At 44.2% G+C, this 21,560-nt stretch overlaps 1 protein-coding gene and 1 non-coding gene across 2 annotated transcripts in view; one reads left to right on the top strand and one right to left on the bottom strand.

The window, feature by feature from the left end:
* The window catches only part of LOC126199566 (ankyrin repeat and SAM domain-containing protein 1A-like), a 576,756-nt gene that overhangs the window by 380,793 nt on the left and 174,403 nt on the right, over nucleotides 1-21,560 (top strand). Inside the window, exons 6-7 of the mRNA XM_049936488.1 lie at nucleotides 13,998-14,224; nucleotides 19,361-19,619. Coding sequence (XP_049792445.1) covers nucleotides 13,998-14,224; nucleotides 19,361-19,619 — 486 coding nt within the window. The remainder of the gene's footprint in view (nucleotides 1-13,997; nucleotides 14,225-19,360; nucleotides 19,620-21,560) is intronic.
* On the bottom strand, nucleotides 15,315-15,389 carry Trnas-cga (transfer RNA serine (anticodon CGA)). The gene has a single exon. It is a non-coding gene; the product is annotated as a tRNA-Ser (tRNA).

The raw sequence follows: 21,560 nt of genomic DNA, 5'->3' as shown, positions 1-21,560 counted from the left end.
TAGTTAATAACGTAACAAGACAGGGATTTTCAACTAACATTCGACACAGTTTTAAAACTGCAGCCAAAAGGGAAAATTACGATCATCATGTATGTGAAATTAGTGCAAAAGTACGAAAGCTATTACTAGGGTCAAAACGGTTACATATTGAGCACAGTTACGTCTACGTGAGTTTTAGATTATAGTGTTGTATTGTTTTGGTGGTGGTACACTTGGATTATTAGATTATTGGATTATCACGTAGAAAAGATGAAGATGAGCTGCGCCATATTTTTCAGATGAACATAATGTTAGTTACGTAACTTTATTTTTTAAAGCTGACTGTAAAAACTTTGACTCTCCTGATAAGATTAACAGAAGCGACGCAGAGGACACACGGACAGGGATGTTCTGTGGCATCAGTTGCCTAGCGAACAGGACGTGGAACCTGTTGTTGCTACACCTCCAGTCTGTATGCCTTACTTCCGTCACCGTGTCGTGACATGAAATTTTATTATAGTGGTAAAGCGAGTTTACGTTATCGTGGCGGGCTGTAACTACGACATGAAGAAAAGTGCTTCTTAAAATATGTTTTGTGTATTGCCACTTCGTACTTTGCTACAACTTCCGTTGAGCACACAATCCCAGAAAAGGAAGTACGAAAACAAACAGTTTGTGTTAATCCTTTCACAGTTACAGCGCAATCTCTCGTTCTAGTAGACACCTTAATGTTTAATTGAGACCTGTTACTGATACAACCGCACTTTTCATCAGCCAATAATCAGTTTGATTATACAAACTTTTTCGGTGCAAGTTAAGAATGCTCGTTCAAGTACCATGCACATTTGGATTCTGAATGTTCACCGCTATGTCTGCACTGCAAGAAAATTTCAGTTGTCACTAAAATGTACAAAATTTCCGTAGTCGTCGTCCATGATTGGTCATGAAATTCTACCAAATAACCAAATTCTTCAAAAAAAAAATATTACTCAGTCTTGACGTAAAGCTCCAGGATACGTGACTTCTCGTCACAAAAGGTGACCGCTGTCTCTCGACTTACTCACGAAATTCCTCTCCCAGTCCCAAGCGTGCGAAATATCTCTTCACTGATTGGCCGATTAACACAGTAGCCAACAGCTTCGTATTTTGATTCACATAACCCGGTATTTTACCTCTTTGGACCTGTCGTATTTCCAAAACCAGCTTCACGATATTGCAAAATAAAACCTCTCAGAAAGCAAATGAATTCAAATTGACCCCTTCTTTAATCATCTGAAGGACTGTCCGTGTACGTTCTTTCTTTCTTTTTTTCACAGAATATCATTAAATTGCCATGAAAAATTATTCAAAAATAGTAATTTTCGTCACAGTGATTTCGGTAGTAAACCAATCATTACAGCAAAATTTCTTCGAATCTGTAATCCTTTTGTTACAAAATAGATTCCGCAATCGTCTGCTCGCTATCTCTTGCACCTCTTCCTGCGCTGGAACGGAATTCCGGATGATATTTGTCGTAGAAGCAACCGAAACACAAAATTGCAGAGCAACAATCACATTTAATGGAGGCCGCCGCTTGTGGGCACACGGATTTTTCAGAACCAATTGGCTACCTCCAGTTCATCACGGAGGTGCTTTGCCAACATTCACTCTGTACCCCGAAAAAGCGTGATGCGAGGACGGCCCATTGTAAAGTTTAGACTAACATGAAACTGGGAGTTGACATTGTAATGATCGCTGCTTGACAGATCTGATTTTCCTTCCTTTCCTAATCTTGCTCAGTCTTCTTGCAGATCGAAACTGTACGTCTGTTCATAAGGGGTGCTTCCGCTTCAGTTTTTTTGGAAATTCGTGGTAAGGTCTTATGGGACCAAACTGCTGAGGTCATCGGTCCCTAAGCTTACACACTACGTAATCCAACTTAAACTAACTTACGCTAAGGACCACACACACACACACACACACACACACACACACACACACACACACACACACACACACACACTCTCATGCCCGAGGGAGGACTCGAACCTCCGACGGGGGGAGCCCAGGGGGAGCCACGTGGAACGGGTCAAGGTGCCTTAGATCGCTGGGCTACCCCGCGCGGCCGATGGCTCAATTGATAAGTGCGCCACCTGTGAAATATAGAGAACTGGGTTCAGTCTGCTCACCACATGATTTTAACCTGTCGTCCTCATGTTTTTTTTTTTTTTTTTAATCACAGCCTGCGTTCCCACACGTGCTACAAATATTCAGCATAATTGCTTTGTCATCTTTACAATCCACTACATATGCTACAAATGACGTTTCAGGAGTGGTTCACTTCTTCGATATAAACGGCTTATAGTTCTAAACCGATCAGTACTTTGCTTATAAGTAGTAAATATAAGTTATGTTGTCAAAGTTTCTTGCCTGAACGATTTTCGTGGGAACCCTGTATGTAATGTTCAAGTGACAACGTCCTACGCTATTCCGTTTGAAGCGGGCTTCAGTTGTATTGCAAGCTGAAAACCACTGACTGAATCCGTAGTGGCTCAAAGAACGCAGACTTACGTTGCCTTTGTTAACTTGAATATAATCCTGTTTTGTGTATCACCGATACATACTGAAGGAAAATAGACTAGCAGGAAAGCATCGCTCGTGTAGCGAGTGCCGGTTCGTTGCGCCTGTTAGTCAGGCCTATGCTGTCTTAGAACTTTAAGTTGTTACGTGAAACTGAAAAGGCCCACCACATATAGCTGATTCACACTTTTACTGTTAGCTCCAAGTATTCACTGTAAACATCTTTTGCTGCTTGAGGAGTTGTAAGTCAGTCTGTCAGTTGCTGATATGCCTTTGTGGATTTATAGCATTAAGCTATCTGCACAGGTGGCATTAGATGTTGACTGCGTAGAGTAAGATTAACCGACGAACACAACGATTCTCGCAGTGAAGTCTAAGTAGATACTCCTTGCGAATTGGTATGGGTGGAGGTTATACTTAACAACCGAACTAAGTTAATAATTGGCTCCTTCTACCGACCCCCAGACTCCGATGATATAGTTGCTGAACAGTTCAGAGAAAATTTGAGTCTAGTAACAAATAAATACCCCACTCATACGGCTATAGTTGGTGGGGACTTCAACCTTCCCTCTATATGTTGGCAAAAATACTTGTTCAAAACCGGTGGTAGGCAGAAAACATCTTCCGAGATTGTCCTAAATTCTTTCTCCGAAAATTATTTCGAGTAGTTAGTCCACGAACCCACGCGAATTGTAAATGGTTGCGAAAACACACTTGACCTCTTAGCCACAAACAATCCAGAGATAATAGAGAGCATCATGACTGATACAGGGATTAGTGATCACAGGGTCGTTGTAGCTAAGCTCAATACCGTTTCTTCCAAATCCACCAAAAACAAACACAAAATAATTTTATTTAAAAAAGCGGATAAAGTGTCACTAGAAGCCTTCCTAAGAGAAAATCTCCATTCCTTCCGAACTGACTATGCAAATGTAGACGAGATGTGGCTCAAATTCAAAGATATAGTAGCTACAGCAATTGAGAGATTCATACCTCATAAACTGGTAAGAGATGGAACTGATCCCCCCATGGTACACAAAACAGATCCGAACGCTGTTGCAGAGGCAACGGAAAAAGCATGCAAAGTTCAGAAGAACGCGAAATCCCGAAGATTGGCTAAAATTTATAGACGCGCGAAATTTGGCACGGACTTCAATGCGAGATGCCTTTAATAGGTTCCACAACGAAACATTGTCTCGAAATTTGGTAGAAAATCCGAAGAAATTCTGGTCGTATGCAAAGTACACAAGCGGCAAGGCGCAGTCAATACCTTCACTGCGCAGTGCCGATGGTACTGTTACCGACGACTGTGCCGCTAAAGCGGAGTTATTGAACGCAGTTTTCCGAAATTCCTTCACCAGGGAAGACGAATGGAATATTCCAGAATTTGAAAAACGAACAGCTGCTAGCGTGAGTTTCTTAGAAGTAGATACCTTAGGGGTTGCGAAGCAACTCAAATCGCTTGATACGGGCAAGTCTTCAGGTCCAGATTGTATACCGATTAGGTTCCTTTCAGATTGCGCTGATACAATAGCTCCCTACTTAGCAATCATATACAACGATTCCGTATTTCTAGATTTCCGGAAAGCTTTTGACACCGTTCATCACAAGCGACTTCTAATCAAGTTGCGGGCCTACGGGGTATTGTCTCAGTTGTGCGACTGAATTTGTGATTTCCTGTCAGGAAGGTCGCAGTTCGTAGTAACAGATGGCAAATCATCGAGTAAAACTGAAGTGATATCAGGTGTTCCCCAGGGAAGCGTCCTGGGACCTCTGCTGTTCCTGGTCTATATAAATGACCTGGATGACAGTCTGAGCAGTTCTCTTAGGTTGTTCGCAGATGATGCTGTAATTTACCGTCTAGTAAGGTCATCCGAAGACCAGTATCAGTTGCAAAGCGATTTAGAAAAGATTGCTGTATGGTGTGGCAGTTGGCAGTTGACGCTAAATAACGAAAAGTGTGAGGTGATCCACATGAGTTCCAAAAGAAATCCGTTGGAATTCGATTACTCGATAAATAGTACAATTCTCAAGGCTGTCAATTCAACTAAGTACCTGGGTGTTAAAATTACGAACAACTTCAGTTGGAAAGACCACATAGATAATATTGTGGGGAAGGCGAGCCAAAGGTTGCGTTTCATTGGCAGGACACTTAGAAGATGCAACAAGTCCACTAAAGAGACAGCTTACACTACACTCGTTCGTCCTCTGTTAGAATATTGCTGCGCGGTGTGGGATCCTTACGAGGTGGAATTGACGGAGGACATCGAAAGGGTGCAAAAAAGGGCAGCTCGTTTTGTATTATCACGTAATAGGGGAGAGTGTGTGGCAGATGTGATACGCGAGTTAGGATGGAAGTCATTAAAGCAGAGACGTTTTTCGTCGCGGCGAGATCTATTTACGAAGTTTCAGTCACCAACTTTCTCTTCCGAATGCGAAAATATTTTGTTGAGCCCAACCTACGTAGGTAGGAATGATCATCAAAATAAAATAAGAGAAATCAGAGCTCGAACAGAAAGGTTTAGGTGTTCGTTTTTCACGCGCGCTGTTCGGGAGTGGAGTGGTAGAGAGATAGTATGATTGTGGTTCGATGAACCCTCTGCCAAGCACTTAAATGTGAATTGCGGAGTAGTCATGTAGATGTAGATGTTCAGTTAGGTTAAAATGGGAATGGGGAGACAGTGTATTATCATGTCATAGTCTTTTCATAAACTGCTGGACGACATAATCATCCCCATGGAAGACAATCGTCGCATACGAGTGAACGTTCCCTCAGAATAGGAACTTGTAGCCAAGTCGATCACAAGCGGGACCTGCATGTCCTGATGGTCCAAAAGAAAGCTACCATGGGGCCCAGAACTTGCAACTGTTTTAGCGGTGGTACCATTAATCCACGAGTGATTTTCGTAGGTCAGAGAGTTAAAGGAGCTAAACTTATTGCTAACTTTTTCTCTGTATATTATCCTTTATTTGCAGTCCAACTAAATTGTTTGTTATACCGATGACGGCAGCGTGCGAAATTTAATTAGCGTGTTGGTCCCACTTAGGGCCTTATTTCAACGCTTTACATCACATGATATACACGTAGGCCGTGAGGTAAGCACTGTAGGCGTCACACCTCGGAGGTGGTCATAATTATCTTAGTCAAAAATTGATACACAGGATGTCGCAACCTGTTGGATAAACATTATGCAGATGATAGACGATCCGTTTTGAGATAAGGAACCAGAAGTCCTACTCGTACATAAGTATTTCGGGCGGGACAAGGACTTGAATGAGCTCTGCTTGTGAGGTATGTGTTTGTAAACTGTATGTTTTACAGCAGTCAACATCCTCTGTATCGTCGTTGGTGGCACTACTTTGAGAAACATACATAGTCGTTTGTCCTGCGTCAAAGGTTGAGTTTACCACCGTATACAATTCATGACTGGTCATCGAAGGCGGAGCATTACTTGTTAAAGAGCGTTGCAGTCTTACCTCTAACGTATGGAGCATCATCATGCAGTGTGCGAAAGCTGATCTGATTACAGAGAAAAGTTTCACCGCAGGCCATATCGCAATTTGAAGAAATTTATCGCTGGGGATAGTAAGTTGCGAGAAACAGCGTAATTCGACAAAAAATGTTGGCAGTGTACTCAACCACCAGAACTGTATAAAAAGCAGAATTTTAGGAGATGACAGTGTGCGCTGTCGGAGAAGGTTCACCAATGATCATCCGTCAACTTGCCTGTGAAATTCGTCTTTTAATGAATACAGTGTGGAAAGGAGGGTGGATGAACAATCACACTCATATCATAATGTGTGCAAACGATGTGGCCAGATGCTTTGAACTAAATTTGACTTCTGTCAATGGATTATGTTGTAATGGCTATTGTCACTTTGGACAGTTGTTGTGAGCTTCTGTTCTTGCTATAAGAGCTAAAATCTCCGTGTCAATAAAAAGCTATTTATTTACGACCATCATTTTCTTATCTCAAAGCACACAGTCTAGAATTATCTACTATCTATGTAATTATAATCCTAAAGATTTGGGACATCTGGTAGAGAAGCCCCCTCGCTCTTAATCAGATGATTCAGTGTCCTGAAGAGAACAGTAAAAGTTGCATCGAATGTCGGCTCTTACTTTAAAAAGAGATGACCAACTCCCAGTTTTGGACACAAAGAATTCAAAAAGGTGTTCATGTGTTATTTAGAATCAAACCAGCTCTCGCAATATGTCCCACTTCTTTAATATAATCAAAATGATGCCCCTTCACGTATATCTTCAGGTTGAGATACAGCTGCTAAACTGAAGCGACCAGGTTAAGGGAACAGGAAAGATGGTTGCCTAACCGAAGACAGGGTTTTCAATTTTTCAGACTCTACTTGGGATTTGTGGGGAAAATACATTGTCGTTGAATAAAAGTATCGCTTTCCTCAACTTTCCACTACGTTTCATGTTAATTATTTCTTTGAGGTGGTCGAGGAGCATGGGATAATGGTCACCTATTATGCTACAGCCCCAACGTAGTCCACCAACAGCGTAATGTAATCATCATAAAAAAAACTGTTGCCATTAATTGTTGGGCTGATTCCTGGACGCGGAATTTCTTCAGGCACGGAGACACTTTGTGGTGCCATTCCTTGTACTGCTCCGTGGACACCAGATCATTAATGAGGAGTCAGGTTTCATCCTCAGCCTTACAAGCATGAAGTCCTTGTAGCATCAAAAGGAGTTAAAACAGTTCTTCATGTTTCAACTGTTGCATTCATCTCTTCACTGTTCAGCATTTCCACACTCATTTCGTTTAATAATGAAATCAGCACGCCCGTGGATTGTGTCCATTATCGCTGCTATATTTTTGGAAGATATTCGCTGGCCAAAAGTCAGCTTACCGACATCATCACTTCTTGACGGCGCTGCTTACGTTGCTGGCCGCCCATTTCTGGATTCATCTCCAACAGTGAAGCACGCACTCTTAAAACTAGCCGGCCGTTGTGACCGAGCGGTTCTAGGCAGTTCAGTCCGGAACCGCGCTGCTGCTGCGGTCGCAGGTTCGAATCCTGCCTCGGGCATGGATGTGTGTGATGTCCTTAGGTTAGTTGTAGTTCTAAGTTCTAGGGGACTGATGACCTCAGATGTTAAGTCCCATAGTGCTTATAGCCATCGGAACCATTTTCTTAAAACTAAACACCCAGGTTTTGACAGGTTTTCCCCTGGTATTCGTAATGGGACGAAATCGATAGATGTGTGTGCAGTTTTGAGAGTATCCCTATGGTGTGCTACAAGATCATTATTGCTCACAATGTATGTAAATGATGCATGAGGTTGTTCCAGACGATACTGTTGTTTAGGAGGAGGCTCCAGCGCCGGATGACTGTAGCTGTTAACTGTACACGTAAATAAATGTAAAGTATTTTATAAACAGGCGACGAGTACCATTACTGTTCACTTAAGTTATTAGCGAAGGAGTAACAATCCAGAGCGATGTGAAGCGGAATGACAATATCAAACTAACTAGGGTTTGCCTCGGTAGCTTCGCTGTCAGCGTGGCGGATTGCCAAGCGGAGGGGCCTGAGTACGATTCCCAGCCGTGTCGGAGATTTTCCGTGATCGGCGACTTGATGTGCTTTCCTTACGTTCATATCGTTACAATTTACATTCTATTAATGAGTTGGATGAATAGGCACGTTCCGAAAGCTAGTAAATGAAACTAAGAGCGGCGCGTGTCGTCTGGCGATCGTTCAGTAAGCGCGAGAGCGTTTCGGAAATGTGCAACAAAATCGGGTGGCAGTTACAAGAGAGGCTTAGTTAATTACGACGTGGTTTGGTGATGAAATTCCGAGAGCGTACATCCTAAGAAGAGTCATGCAACAGATTACTTCCTCCAGTATGCATATTGAGAAATGACGACGAGGACAAAATCAGAAAAATTAGAGCTCATAGGGAATTTTATCGGCAGTTATTCTTTCCATGCATCATTCTAGAATAATACAGAGGAGGAGGAGGAGGAGGAGGAAAATGATAAAGGTACCAGAAGTAAGATCGCTACTCATCGTAAGGTGACTCTAGGACTACAGCTATAGATCTGGAGGTAGTGTTTGTGGTCTCTCATTGTGAATGTTCTTGGAAAACGGTTTATTTCCGTACAATGTCATAAAAAGTTCATGTTGTTTTCTGCTTTAGGTGCCGAAACGTGTTCGAATACGTAGAAGAAGATATACATTGTGTTTTTCAGAAGGCAGAGTTTAAAAACATTAATTTAATTCTCAAACACGGGAAACCAACGTCAACAGGAGCTTCCAACACCTGCAAGATGATTATTCTCTCGGGTTACTCTCATCAGTTCTGTTTTCTAAATTTTACGATCCCAAGAAATTGTAACCATCATTTTGATGTTTGACGGCATCTGCTTGAATGTTTGGCCTTATTGGGAGAATGATCATACATTCCCTGTTTGAGTTGTTCATTAGATGCAGTGTTCACGTACCGCATCCACAACTCACCCTCAGTCACTGTTATGTTCAGATATTCCTTTTTTTCTTCATGTAATGCTGAAGGAATGTGAAGGCGGAACTCAATCTTTTTGTTTTTTGAACGTAGATTAGACATTCTGATATCCACCATGTATAGCATTTATGGTAACCTAATCTCTTTGTGACAGTGTTAAAAAGGCTTGACCTTCGAACCTTAGAAACATTTTCATGAAGTTCGGAAATCGTGAACATAATTCTCGGACGCACAATTTTGTCAGCATGTTGTACATATTCATCAGTCACATGTAAATGTCTTCTTCGGCCACTTTCATTACGCACATTTGTGTGACTAGCCTTGAATTTTGTGCATTATTCCCTCGCAGCACCATCACTCATAACCCCATCCGTAAACACATGGTGTAATCGATTTTGAATGTCGGCGGAATTGACTCCAGCTTGCAGTAGGCGATTGACACAACGTATCTTGTAACTGGTGAGAGAGACAATTAATTTGTTCATTTCATTCGCTTGCTGCGTAAGGAGTGATATTATACGAGTATATACACTACTGGCCATTAAAATTGCTACACCAAGAAGAAATGCAGGTGATAAACGGGTATTCGTTGGACAAATATATCATAATAGAACTGACATATGATTACATTTTCACGCAATTTGGGTGCATAGATCCTGAGAAATCAGTGCCCAGAACAACCACCTCTGGCCGTAATAGCGGCCTTGATACGCCTGGGCATTGAGTCAAACAGAGCTTGGATGGCGTGTACAGGTAGAGCTGCCCATGCAGCTTCAACACGATACCACAGTTCATCAAGAGTAGGGACTGGCGTATTGTAACGAGCCATTTGCTCAGCCACCATTGACCAGACGTTTTCAATTGGTGACAGATCTGGAGAATGTGCTGGCCAGTGCAGCAATCGAACATTTTCTGTATCTAGAAAGGTCCGTACAGGACCTGCAACATGCGGTCGTGCATTATCCTGCTGAAATGTAGTGTTTCGCAGGGATCGAATGAAAGGCAGAGCCACGGGTCGTAACACATCTGAAATGTAACGTCCACTGTTCAAAGTGCCGTCAGTACAAACAAGAGGTGACCGAGACGTGTAACCAATGGCACCCCATACCATCACGCCGGGTGATACGCTAGTATAGCGATGACGAATACACGCTTCCAATGTGCGTTCACCGCGATGTTGCCAAATACGGTTGCGACCATCATGATGCTGTAAACAGAACCTGGAATCATCCGAAAAAATGACGTTTTGCCATTCCTGCACCCAGGTTCGTCGTTGAGTAACCATCGCAGGCGCTCCTGTCTGTGATGCAGCGTCAAGGGTAACCGCAGCCATGGTCCCCAAGCTGATAGTCCATACTGCTGCAAACGTTGTCGAACTGTTCGTGTAGATGGTTGTTTTCTTGCAAACGTCCCCATCTGTTGACTCAGGGATCGAGATGTCGCTGCACGATCCGTTACAGCCATGCGGATAAGATGCCTGTCATTTCGACTGCTAGTGATACGACGCCGTTGCAATCCAGCACGGCGTTCCTTATTACCCTCCTGAACCCACCGATTCCATATTCTGCTAACAGTCATTGGATCTCGACCAACGCGAGCAGCAATGTCGCGATACGATAAACCGCAATCGCGATAGGCTACAATGCGACCTTTATCAAAGTCGGAAACGAGATGGTACGCATTTCTCCTCCTTACACGAGGCATCACAACAACGTTTCACCAGGCAACGCCGGTCAACTACTGTTTGTGTATAAGAAATCGGTTGGAAACTTTTCTCATGTCAGCACGTTGTAGGTGTCGCCACCGGCGCCCCCCTTGTGCGAATGCTCTTAAAAGCTAATCATTTGGATATCACAGCATCTTCTTCCTGTTGCTTAAATTTCGCGTCTATAGCACGTCGTCTTCGTGGTGTAGCATTTTTAATGGCCAGTAGTGTATATATAACTTCCTAAGTCCTACCCACCACCTTCTACACACTACAGTAACAGAAATTCTTTTATGTAGAAAAGAAGTTGTTAAGCAGAAATTTCGTCAGTTTGTTTTCAAATTTTACTTTACTTTGCTGTCTTCCCGATTTTATGTCACTGGGTAAGTAATCAAAAATTTTTGTTGCGGCATAGTGCATCGTTTTTGTGCTAAAGACAATCTTACTGTGGAGTAATAAATGCCATTTTTCCTTGTGGTAATGTGATTATGTGAATCAGCGTTTCTTTTGAACTGTAATGGATTATTTACAACAAACTTTCTGAGCGAGTAAATATACTATGAAGCAGTAGTCACAATGGCCAACTCCGTAAACGTATGTGTACAAGTTGATCGTAGGTGCACCACATTTTATTCTCACAGCACGTTTTTGCGCCATGAAAACTTTCTTTCTTAATGATGGTTATCCCAGAGCATTATTCCATATCGCCGGCCGCGGTGGTCTAGCGGTTCTGGCGCTGCAGTCCGGAACCGCGGGACTGCTACGGTCGCAGGTTCGAATCCTGCCTCGGGCATGGGTGTGTGTGATGTCCTTAGGTTAGTTAGGTTTAAGTAGTTCTAAGTTCTAGGGGACTTATGACCTAAGATGTTGAGTCCCATAGTGCTCAGAGCCATTTGAACCATTATTCCATATCATATTACTGAACGAAACTATGCAAAATACGTCGACCTACTAATTTGTATCCCCTCAAGATTTGCAGTGGTTTTAAGTGCAAATGTGGCTGAAGTGTGTTGTTTTAGGAGTTCCAAATTGTGTTTTTTCCAGTTTAAATTGCCATCAGTGTTGTTGTTTCATGATTGTGAAGTCTGTGGAGTGAACATGTTAATGGTATTCTCAGTAGAGCAACCTTATAAAACCCAGACTGTGATTTGCTAAGGATATTATTGTTGCTAAGGCGGGATACTGTTATAGAATACATAAGCTTCTCAAAAATTTTGGAAAATGACATCAGCGGTGATACTGGTCGGTAGTTACTGACATCTTTCTTATCACCTGATTAAGGCAATGTCACGTTCCAAGTGTCTTTTTTCAGCTGCCCAGAAGCAACATGAAGGTTAATAGGATCTGTAATAGGCAATCGCAGATAATGTATGTGTAGAAATATGAAACCGGAATTTCCTTATAGATGGTGCTAGCCGTCAGTGTAGGGCCCGTGAGACCGCGTCTGCAGCGCCATCTTCTTCCTGTAACGACTTTTTAAACCCGTAAACATAACGAGTTTTGTGCCTACGAACTACGATTTGCAGACAGCATTGGTTTTCTGTTATCATTTGAAGAAAGATGCTGCAGAATCGCACCGAAGGCTTGTCGGAGCTTTCAGCGAACATGCTCTTTGGGAATCACAGTGTTTCGAGTGGTTCAAAAAATTCAAAAGAGGTGATTTTTGCGTGAGAAACGAGGAGCGCGGGAAACCCTGAAAAAGTTCGAAGAGAACGAAATTCAGGCGTTATTGGATGAAGATGACACTCAAACTCAACAGGAACTCACGGAAAATTTGAATGTGACGCAGAAAGCCATTTCTCTTCGGTTGAAAGCTACGGGAAAGATGCAGAAAGAGGGAAAATGGGTTCCGCGTGAACTGAGTGACAGGCGGCAAGGAAATCGAAAGAGAAGTTGTGAAATGCTGCTCGTCAGATACAAAAGAAAGTCGTTTTTCCATCGAATAGTGACAGGCGATGAAAAATGAATATATTTTGAGAATGCTAAGCATCCGAAATCATGGGTGAATGCAGGCAAACCATCGACATCCATTGCAAGACCAAATTGGTTTGGAAAGAAGACATGTTCTGTGTTCGTGTCATCTATTATGAGCTGCTAACATCTGGTGAAACCTTTAACACTGATCGCTACCAACATCGGATGATCGATTTAAATCGAGCATTACGTGAAAATTGATCGGATTATGGAAAAAGGCAACAGAATCATATTGCTCCGTGACAACGCCCCATCACACACAGCAAAACGGTCAGGGAAACGATCGGGGCGTTCAGTTGAGAAATACTAGGGTATGCGACTTATTCTCCAGACACGGCTCCGTCCGATTATCATGCTGTCGTTGAACAACGCTTCACATTGTATGGAAATGTACGAAAATGGCTCGCTTGACTGGTTCGCTTTAAAAGGAGGATTTTTTTTTTTTTTTTTTTGGCGTGGCGTTTGTAGACTGCCGGAGAGGCGGGATAAATGTAGAAACAGCAATGGAGATCAGAATGAGATTTTCACTCTGCAGCGGAGTGTGCGCTGATATGAAACTTCCTGACAGATTAACCTGTGTGCCGGACCGAGACTCGAACTCGGGACCTTTACCTTTCGCGGGCGAGTGCTCTACCAACTGAGCTACTTGAGCACGATTCACGACCCGTCCTCACAGCTTCAGTTCTGTCAGTACCTCGTCTCCTACTTTCGAAACTTCACTGAAGGTTCGCAGAAGAGCTTCTGTGAAGTGAAATTTGGAAAGTAGGAGACGAGGTACAGGCGGAATTGAAGCTGTGAGGACGGGTCGTGAGTCGTGCTTGGGTAGCTCAGTTGGTAGAGCACTTGCCCGCGAAAGGCAAAGGTCCCGAGTTCGAGTCTCGGTCCGGCACACAGTTTTAATCTGTCAGGAAGTTACAGCAATGGAGATCATTTTGAATGAAATATTGTTTATCGGTTTGTAACAACAGACGTGTAATTATTGCAAGCAAATGCCGGTTTCATACTTCTACAGCTGGTATATATTTGCCCTGGTTACATAGCAAGATATTAGGTACTCGTATTCCTTTTTTCAGTTTTAATTCGAAGCGGTCAAAGCCAGGAACTTTTGAACCCCTGTTTTTGAGTAAGTATTTTTGTAGTCTTAGGGAGGCGACAAGAGTGTAATTGCTGCCGCTTTACGTCGGAGGCGCGGTGGAAGCCGCTTGTAGATGCGAGCTGCTGCTGCTATGGTATGGTATGGTACGGTGTGGTGTGCTGTAGCGAGGCGGCGGGTGCCGGTGTGGTGTGCAGGGCGGTGGTGGGCGTGCTGCTGGCGGCGGGCATGGCGGTGAACGCGCGCACCGCGGCGGGCACGGCGCTGCACGAGGCCGCCATGTACGGCAAGCTGGAGGTGGTGCGCGCGCTGCTCGCCGCCGGCGTCGACGTCTGCGCCCGCGACCAGCGCCGCCACACCGTCATGGAGCTGCTGGGACAGTTCCCCGCGCACGTCACGCACGACATCGCCGCCATCATCAGCCGTGAGTCTCTCTCACTCTGTCTGTGTGTGTTTTTTATTTCCCAGGTGCGGATCCAACGGGTTATTGTGACAATTCCGGGCATGGAAGCTTACATTTTACATTTATATGTTTATATACACTATATGTGAAAAAGTATTCGGACACCTGTTAGTGGACATGTATATGGAATGTGTCCACCCTTCACCTTCGTGAAGGCTTGAACCCTGCAGGGAACGCTTTCAATGACGTGTCTGAATGTCTGTGGTGGAATAGCAAGCTCATTCTTCCTGAAGACCCGACAGCCGAAAACAGAGAACGCGTAAGTGTCGAGCGAAGACGACATTCTAACTCATCTCAAAGGTTTTCCATTGGAATCAAGTCGGGAATCTTAAGAGGGCAGTCTATTTCAGGAATGTTGTTGTCCACAAACCATTACCTCGCAGAGGCTCCTTTATGGCTGGGTCAATTGTTGTGATGATACAATCATTCATCGTAGCCGCACAGTTCGTCTAATGTATGCGGTACAGAATGGTGCTAAATATGTTCATATCTATCCGCACTGAAAACACCCCTGTCTCGTTCCTATTTTGCTACCGACGCTGCACATGAAGACAGGTAACGTTCTTCAAGTATGTGCCAAAAGCAAACCCTTCAGTCGGGTATAGCGTGATTCGTGCCTCCAAATCACTCATTTCAGTCATCCACTGCCCATCAGCGCATCTCTTTAGACCAACGCCAGCGTCGCTTAGCAATGAGAACAGAAATGAGAGGCTCATGAGAAGCTGCTCGATCTTTGTGCCTCATCCTTCATGATTCCTTACGCACAGTCATTATGCTAGTTGGATTGTTGGTAGAAAATCGCAGCTCACGAGTGATTTCTTCCGGTAGTTCATTCGATTTTAGCAACCATCGTCGGCAATCTCCAAGGCCCCTACCCGCCAGTACTTGAGGCCACGTGATCTTGGTCGAGTTGTAGATGCTCCTAGCGTTTCCTGTTCAGTAATATCATGAAAAGCTGATTTGGGCAGCTTTAGAAGGGCTTCCAGAATGAGATTTTCACTCTGCAGCGGAGTGTGCGCTGATATGAAACTTCCTGCCAGATTAAAACTGTGTGCCGGACCGAGACTCGAACTCGGGACCTTTACCTTTCGAGGGCAAGTGCTCTACCAACTGAGCTATCCAAGCACGTCTCACGCCCCGTTCTCACAGCTTTAATTCCGCCAGTACCTCGTCTCCTACCTTCCAAACTTCATAGAAGCTCTCCTGCGAACCTTGCAGAACTACCACCCCTGTCAGAAAGGATATTGCAGAGACTGGCTTAGCCACAGCCTCGAAAGGCAAAGGTCCCGAGTTCGAGTCTCGGTCCGGCACACAGTTTTAATCTGCGGGAAAGTTTCGTTTTAGAAGGGCTTGTGTACCCTGATAGACTCATGTGAAACGTTAGAAATCAACGACCTTTCATGAGTCTCACATATTCCCGTGTTGCTGGGTCTTTTTTTTTTACACTGGCGTGCCCGACCCTCGTCACATGTAGTGATTGATTCTGGATAACATAGGGGTGTACGTATACTTTTGATCAAGTAATTTATGTAAATTTCACAGGAAGTTACCTTGAAAGTGGAAGAGAATTCTTGAAATTACAAGCTACATTTGACGCAGCATACTTCGCAGTTGCTTGACTGAGGACCAGCCCTGACCAGTAACACATTCAGCCAGGAAGCACGCACTTTCACAGACTGACGGTACCTGCTGTCTACATAAAGCCGACACGATGCAGTAGCCCACACGTAGAACCGGCAAACCACAGGAAGTTGAATAAGGGAAGACGGGGGTGAGACACTCCACCAAGAAGAAGAAAAACGAACAGAAAGACTGACTCCTCAAAAGTAGGCAAAACGACGGAAAGAAACAGCATTCCACTCACTTAAACCTTGGCATAAGAATAATTTGCAGATCAGTGATGATAATCGTAGTGCTTAGTGAAATGCTGAAAATGGTAAGTCCAGCTTAGATTTTACATTGTGTAAATTATGGCTTTGTCATTACTGTAAGTCTTTGTGCTACAGTGATATGCAGAACGTAAGAACGAAAGTAACTTTCGCATGACGTTCACTGCCAATTAACATAGCTCGATGAAACTTGGACTGTACATAGAAAAAAAATCTGCCACAGTATAGTACAGAACGTAACTGAAGAAATGTGCAGTGCGACGAACAGAAATGACAGTTTTATTAAAAGACGTGATTAAAGTGGTATTCATGATCGTCGCCTGGACGTTAAAAAGGCTGGGCATTGTTCTTAATAGAGCGTGTGAACGCCACGGACGAGGTGCATTCTCTGCAACGCGCTCCCATGCTGGCCACAAGGTTCGAAATCAGCTCTCGTGGTAGGCGTTGCATTTCTCCACCAGCGCGGTTGACAACTGCCTGATGGTCGTTGCTACCTGTTTGTTGCTGTGGTCTTCAGTCCAGAGACTGGTTTGATGCAGCTGTCCATGCTACTCTATCCTGTGCAAGATTCTTCATCTCCCAATATCTACTGCAACCTACATCCTTCTGAGTCTGTTTAGTGTATTCATCTCTTGGTCTCCCTCTACGATTTTTACCCTCCACGCTGCCCTCCAATACTAAATTGGTGATCCCTTGATGCGTCAGAACATGTCCTACCAACCGATCCCTTCTTCTAGTCAAGTTGTGCCACAAATTTCTCTTCTCTCCAATTCCCTTCCATACCTCCTCATTAGTTATGTGATCTACCCATCTAATCTTCACTATTCTTCTGTAGCTACTTATTTATATGCTGCAATACCTCTCTCCAACGCATCCCACACGTTCTCGGTGCATCTGAAGTTGGGGGAAAGGGCAGCCCAGTCCATTCGCCGAATACCCTCTCGTTCCAAGAGCTCCTACACCTGCACAGTTCGATGCGGTCTTGAATTGTCATCCATCGGTGCGGTCGCGAATTGTCATCCATAAAAAATGAAGGCTGGGCCGAATGCACCCCTGAAAAGACTCATGTGGAAGGACTAGACCCTCACAGTAACGTTCAACACTTAGTGTATCGTGTACAAAAAATTTTGAGTTCAGTACGCCCATGCAACATTTTAGCTATCTACGCCATAACCCCTGGACTACCAAAACGATCGTGTCCGACAGTGCAGGACGTACCGCCATATGGCGAGAGAGGGGAACACTTAATGCACCGGGGAGCATGGTCGAACATGATCCTTGGGCACTGGAACGCCCTACTACAAGAGCTGCTTACCAACTTTGTGGGTAGCATGCAAGTACGTTGCAGAGGATGTACTGCTTCCATATTAAGAACCATGTCCCGTTTTTTGTAATGTTTATGGGACTATCATGAATCGCTGTGATACCAACGTAATTATTGTCTTTGATTACGATAATGATTGTTATCATGTCACTACGAGACATATTTTGGACTGCTGGCCTCACAAAACAAAAATTATTATCTTTGAGTAAAAGTGTCATTTTTGTTCGTCTCATTGCGTATTTCTTTCATTTACCTTCTGTATTATACTGTAGCTGTCCTTTCTATGTACGGCCCAAATTTCATCGCGTTATATTACTTGGCAGTGACCCAAAATTACTTTTATCCTTACATTTTGTTCACCAGTATATCAAGTTCCTTAAGTAAATTGCGTGACATATATCCTTCTCAGATTCTCGTAAGAATGGCTTTCAAACGTTATATTTCTTGGATGTAATGATAAAGCAATATACTAAGAACTTAGGTAAATGTACGTTAAAATTGAGTGTAACCGTAAATTACACTTGTTGGGTGGTGGAGAGAGACGACAACAGAACCGAAATATGGGCCCATGGCTGTAATAGTGCTTCAAACATCTTAACTGTCCCCTCATACTCCACACTCCTGTTGATTTCGTACTTCATTCCCCACTCCCTTCATGCCATAATAAACGGTAACCGACTGTCACCCCTGATAGTGTATGATTTGTTACACTTTTCCACTGTTGCTCCAGATCCGAGGAGGACGCAGATCTGTTCGGGGGGGGGGGGGGGGTAGCCTGGGTGGTGCGACTTGGCCCATCTCGTCGTGTTGTACGGCCCTCCGTGAACCATTCAGCACACACCCGTTGCGCTGCCGAAACCCTTCGTCTCACACGAGCAGCAATTTCCCGGATGGATGCATCACATTCTCTCATGCCAATAATGCACCCTTTTTCAAAGTCACTAATTTGATGGTAAGCTTCGCGAATACGTCTGCGAGGCATCCTGCACGTCTGCTCAAGCAAATAGATTCATTACCTTCGGTTTGTAGCGACGACAGCCGCAGGCACATTTTACCGATAGATGGTTCAAATGCTAATCATTTTTGCAGAATTACTTTTGAATACATCGTGGGAGCAGACAGTGATCAATGTTAATACTAATAGTTGCTATTAAAATCAGTCTTGATCACAAATTTATTTATTTTGGTAACCGATTTCGACCACGCCTGTGGTCATCTTCAAACCAAAATGCTGTAGGAGCAGGAGCCTCCTTCTGGTGGTAAATCACTGTTGTGAGCAGTGATTTACCACCAGAAGGAGGCTCCTGCTCCTACAGCATTTTGGTCTGAAGATAACCACAGGCTTGGTCGAAATCGGTTACCAAAATAAATAAATTTGTGATCAAGACTGACTTTAATAGTACCTATTTCTGCAGGACATACGAATGTACATGTCCTGTGAATACGAACGTCCTATCTTTAGTCGTTCAAAGTGTTCTGTATATTCCGAACATGAGTGCAGTTTCGTTTGATTATAGCATCTATGCCTGGATTTCATGCAGGATCCCACGTTTCGTTCGATGCTGAAATGCTGTTCCAGTACAGTTGGAGAGCCTGTGCAACGGTGTTAGAGGTTAGGGGGAATACCGTGTGGGCCGAGTCATGAATGGGAATTTCTAATGAGAAGGGTGGTGTGCTAGGGTAGTCCGTGCAGGTGGGAAAAACCGCTGTGCCAGGACGGCGTAGTGGTTAGCGCATCTGCCTAGTGACCAGGAGACCCTGGTTCTAAGCCCGGCCTTGGCAGAAACTTTCATTCATCATTTCAGAATCTACTTCTTAATGCTGAGCAGCGTCATGTTTTCCCCTGACACGACGTGACTCCGCTTGTGTGCTGTTGTGCGCCAGGACACCGCGAAACCGGGGGCGGCAGATCGGTCAGCGACGACCTGCCGCCCATCCCTGTGCCGGACACGTCGCTGGGCAGTCCCTACGAGAACGTGCGCACGCCGGGCCGCGGAGGAGGCGGCGGTGGGGGCGGTCTGCGGGGGCAGTCGCCCGCCTCCTCTCCCGGCACGTCGCCCACGCACTGGCACTACTACCGCGACGCCGACGGCGCGCCCCCGGAGCGCGAGCGCCGCGTCTCCGGCCTGTCCAGCGCCTCCGCGTGAGTATAGCTTATTAGCCCGAGCTTGCGTGCGGGAGCCGTTCTGCTCGCTGACACACTTACTTACAGTGCTGCCCAATGTAATTGCAACTGAAAGAAGGTAACGAAATATTTATTGTGTGTATACAGTGTAACAGGGAGAATACACGCTAAAATTTGTAGATGATGATGATGATGATGATGAGGAGACCTCCATTATCTTTTAAAATTCGATCACCATATTTAACCACACTACGCAGTCTTATGTGCTAGCTAACATGCGGCCATATATTGTAGTACAGATGAACCCATAGGGCTGTAATTATCGCATGGCGGCGAACCTTGATAGATATGCTAATTCTTTAATGCGGAACCAATTTACGCTGGATAAAACTTAGTTCCAGTTTTGGCCACCAGACACAAAATCGGCGCTATGAATGCAAGAAAGACGTGTGGAAATGTTTCCATATTTAATGTATTAGGATCGGGACGTGGACTGAGTAAGTAAAAAAGGCATAATGATGTTTTTATTATTAACCGTTATGGCGTGTCAAATGGGTGGATGTCATATCGTTATACAAACAGTGTACATCTCCAGATTTGCACCTGGTGGCCAAAATTAGAACTAACTCTTTGTCAGCGTATGTCGATTCCGCATTAACGTATTAGCATATCTACAAAGTTTCACTGCCCAGCCCACCCTGGTCCTCCGTGAGTAGCTACTTTTTGATTACAACACACCTGGTGTGTTTATGAGGTATGTTTAGTTCATCGTAGGACCAGTGCTGGAACATGTATTCTCTTTATTCACTGTTAATGTTAGTCGCCCTTTCTCAGGCGTGGTGGCGCATATTTTAGTGTGTTTTTGTTCTTGTCCCGTGCCTTGCTGATAATAGAACTTGCTGTTGATTTCACCAGTACAACTTGTCATTCTCATATTCATTTAGTTTCTTGTGATTCCCCCCACCCAGATTAAACTGATTGGACTACGGCGCGACTCTTCCAGAAACTCTTCGCGTCCTGATAGGAGCGAGAATTGTGCCTCCAGCCGGCATTAATTCGGAATGCTTGTTTTATTTTAGTTCTCTTCTGGCGCATCTGCACTTGGTGATGTTCTTCCATTACTGTACAGAGGTTCTAGAACATGCGAGGGAGCGCAGTTGGTGCCCTTTACCTCTGACAGCTCCAGATAAACAAAAGTATTTGCCAGAGAGCACGTGCGAGCGTTTTAGAAGACAACTACAGATATTTATTTTGCCGTTGAGTCAACACTCTTATCTTGAGGAAAAGATAACCCACGTCTGTGTTCCAGGCACAATCTCTGCTTGTTTAAACACATGTCACCAGCCTTCCAGAAACAAAAGAAATTGCTAGCTGGTTGCAAAACTTAAGGTACAGAGAGGAAGGTTTCCACTTTGCAGTGGTGTGTATCCTATGGAAATAATAAAGCCTTGTGCCGAACTAGAATCTGAACACTGCCTATTCCTTCCGCACAATGCTTGCTCTCTCTCTCTCTCTCTCTCTCTCTCTCTCTCTCTCTCTCTCTCTCTCTCTCTCTCTCCCCCACGGAAAGCTAATTCAGAAGGGCGTGCTGGAGGATTTCTTTTCTTTTCTTGTTTGAATCATCAGTTCTCTAACTGGTTTGATACGGCCCGCCACGAACTCTTTTCCTGTGCCAACCTTTTCATCTCAGAGTAGCGCTTGCAACCTACATCCTCAATTATTTGCTGGATATATCCAAGTTTGTGTTTTACTCTATACTTTTTACCCTCCTCCGCTCTATTTAGTGCCATGAAAGTTATTACCTGATATCTTAAAAGCTGTCGTATCATCCTGCCTCTCCTTCTTGTCAAGTGTTTTCCACATATTCGTTTCCTCGAGGATTCTGCGAAGAACATCCTCATTACTTATCTTATCAGCCCATATAATTTTCAGCATTCTTATGTAGCACCAGTATCTCAA

Source organism: Schistocerca nitens, chromosome 8 (assembly GCF_023898315.1).
Source record: "Schistocerca nitens isolate TAMUIC-IGC-003100 chromosome 8, iqSchNite1.1, whole genome shotgun sequence".
NCBI lineage: Eukaryota > Metazoa > Arthropoda > Insecta > Orthoptera > Acrididae > Schistocerca > Schistocerca nitens.
The sequence above is the reverse complement of the archived record's forward strand: the minus strand, read 5'-3'. Positions and strand labels throughout refer to the sequence as shown.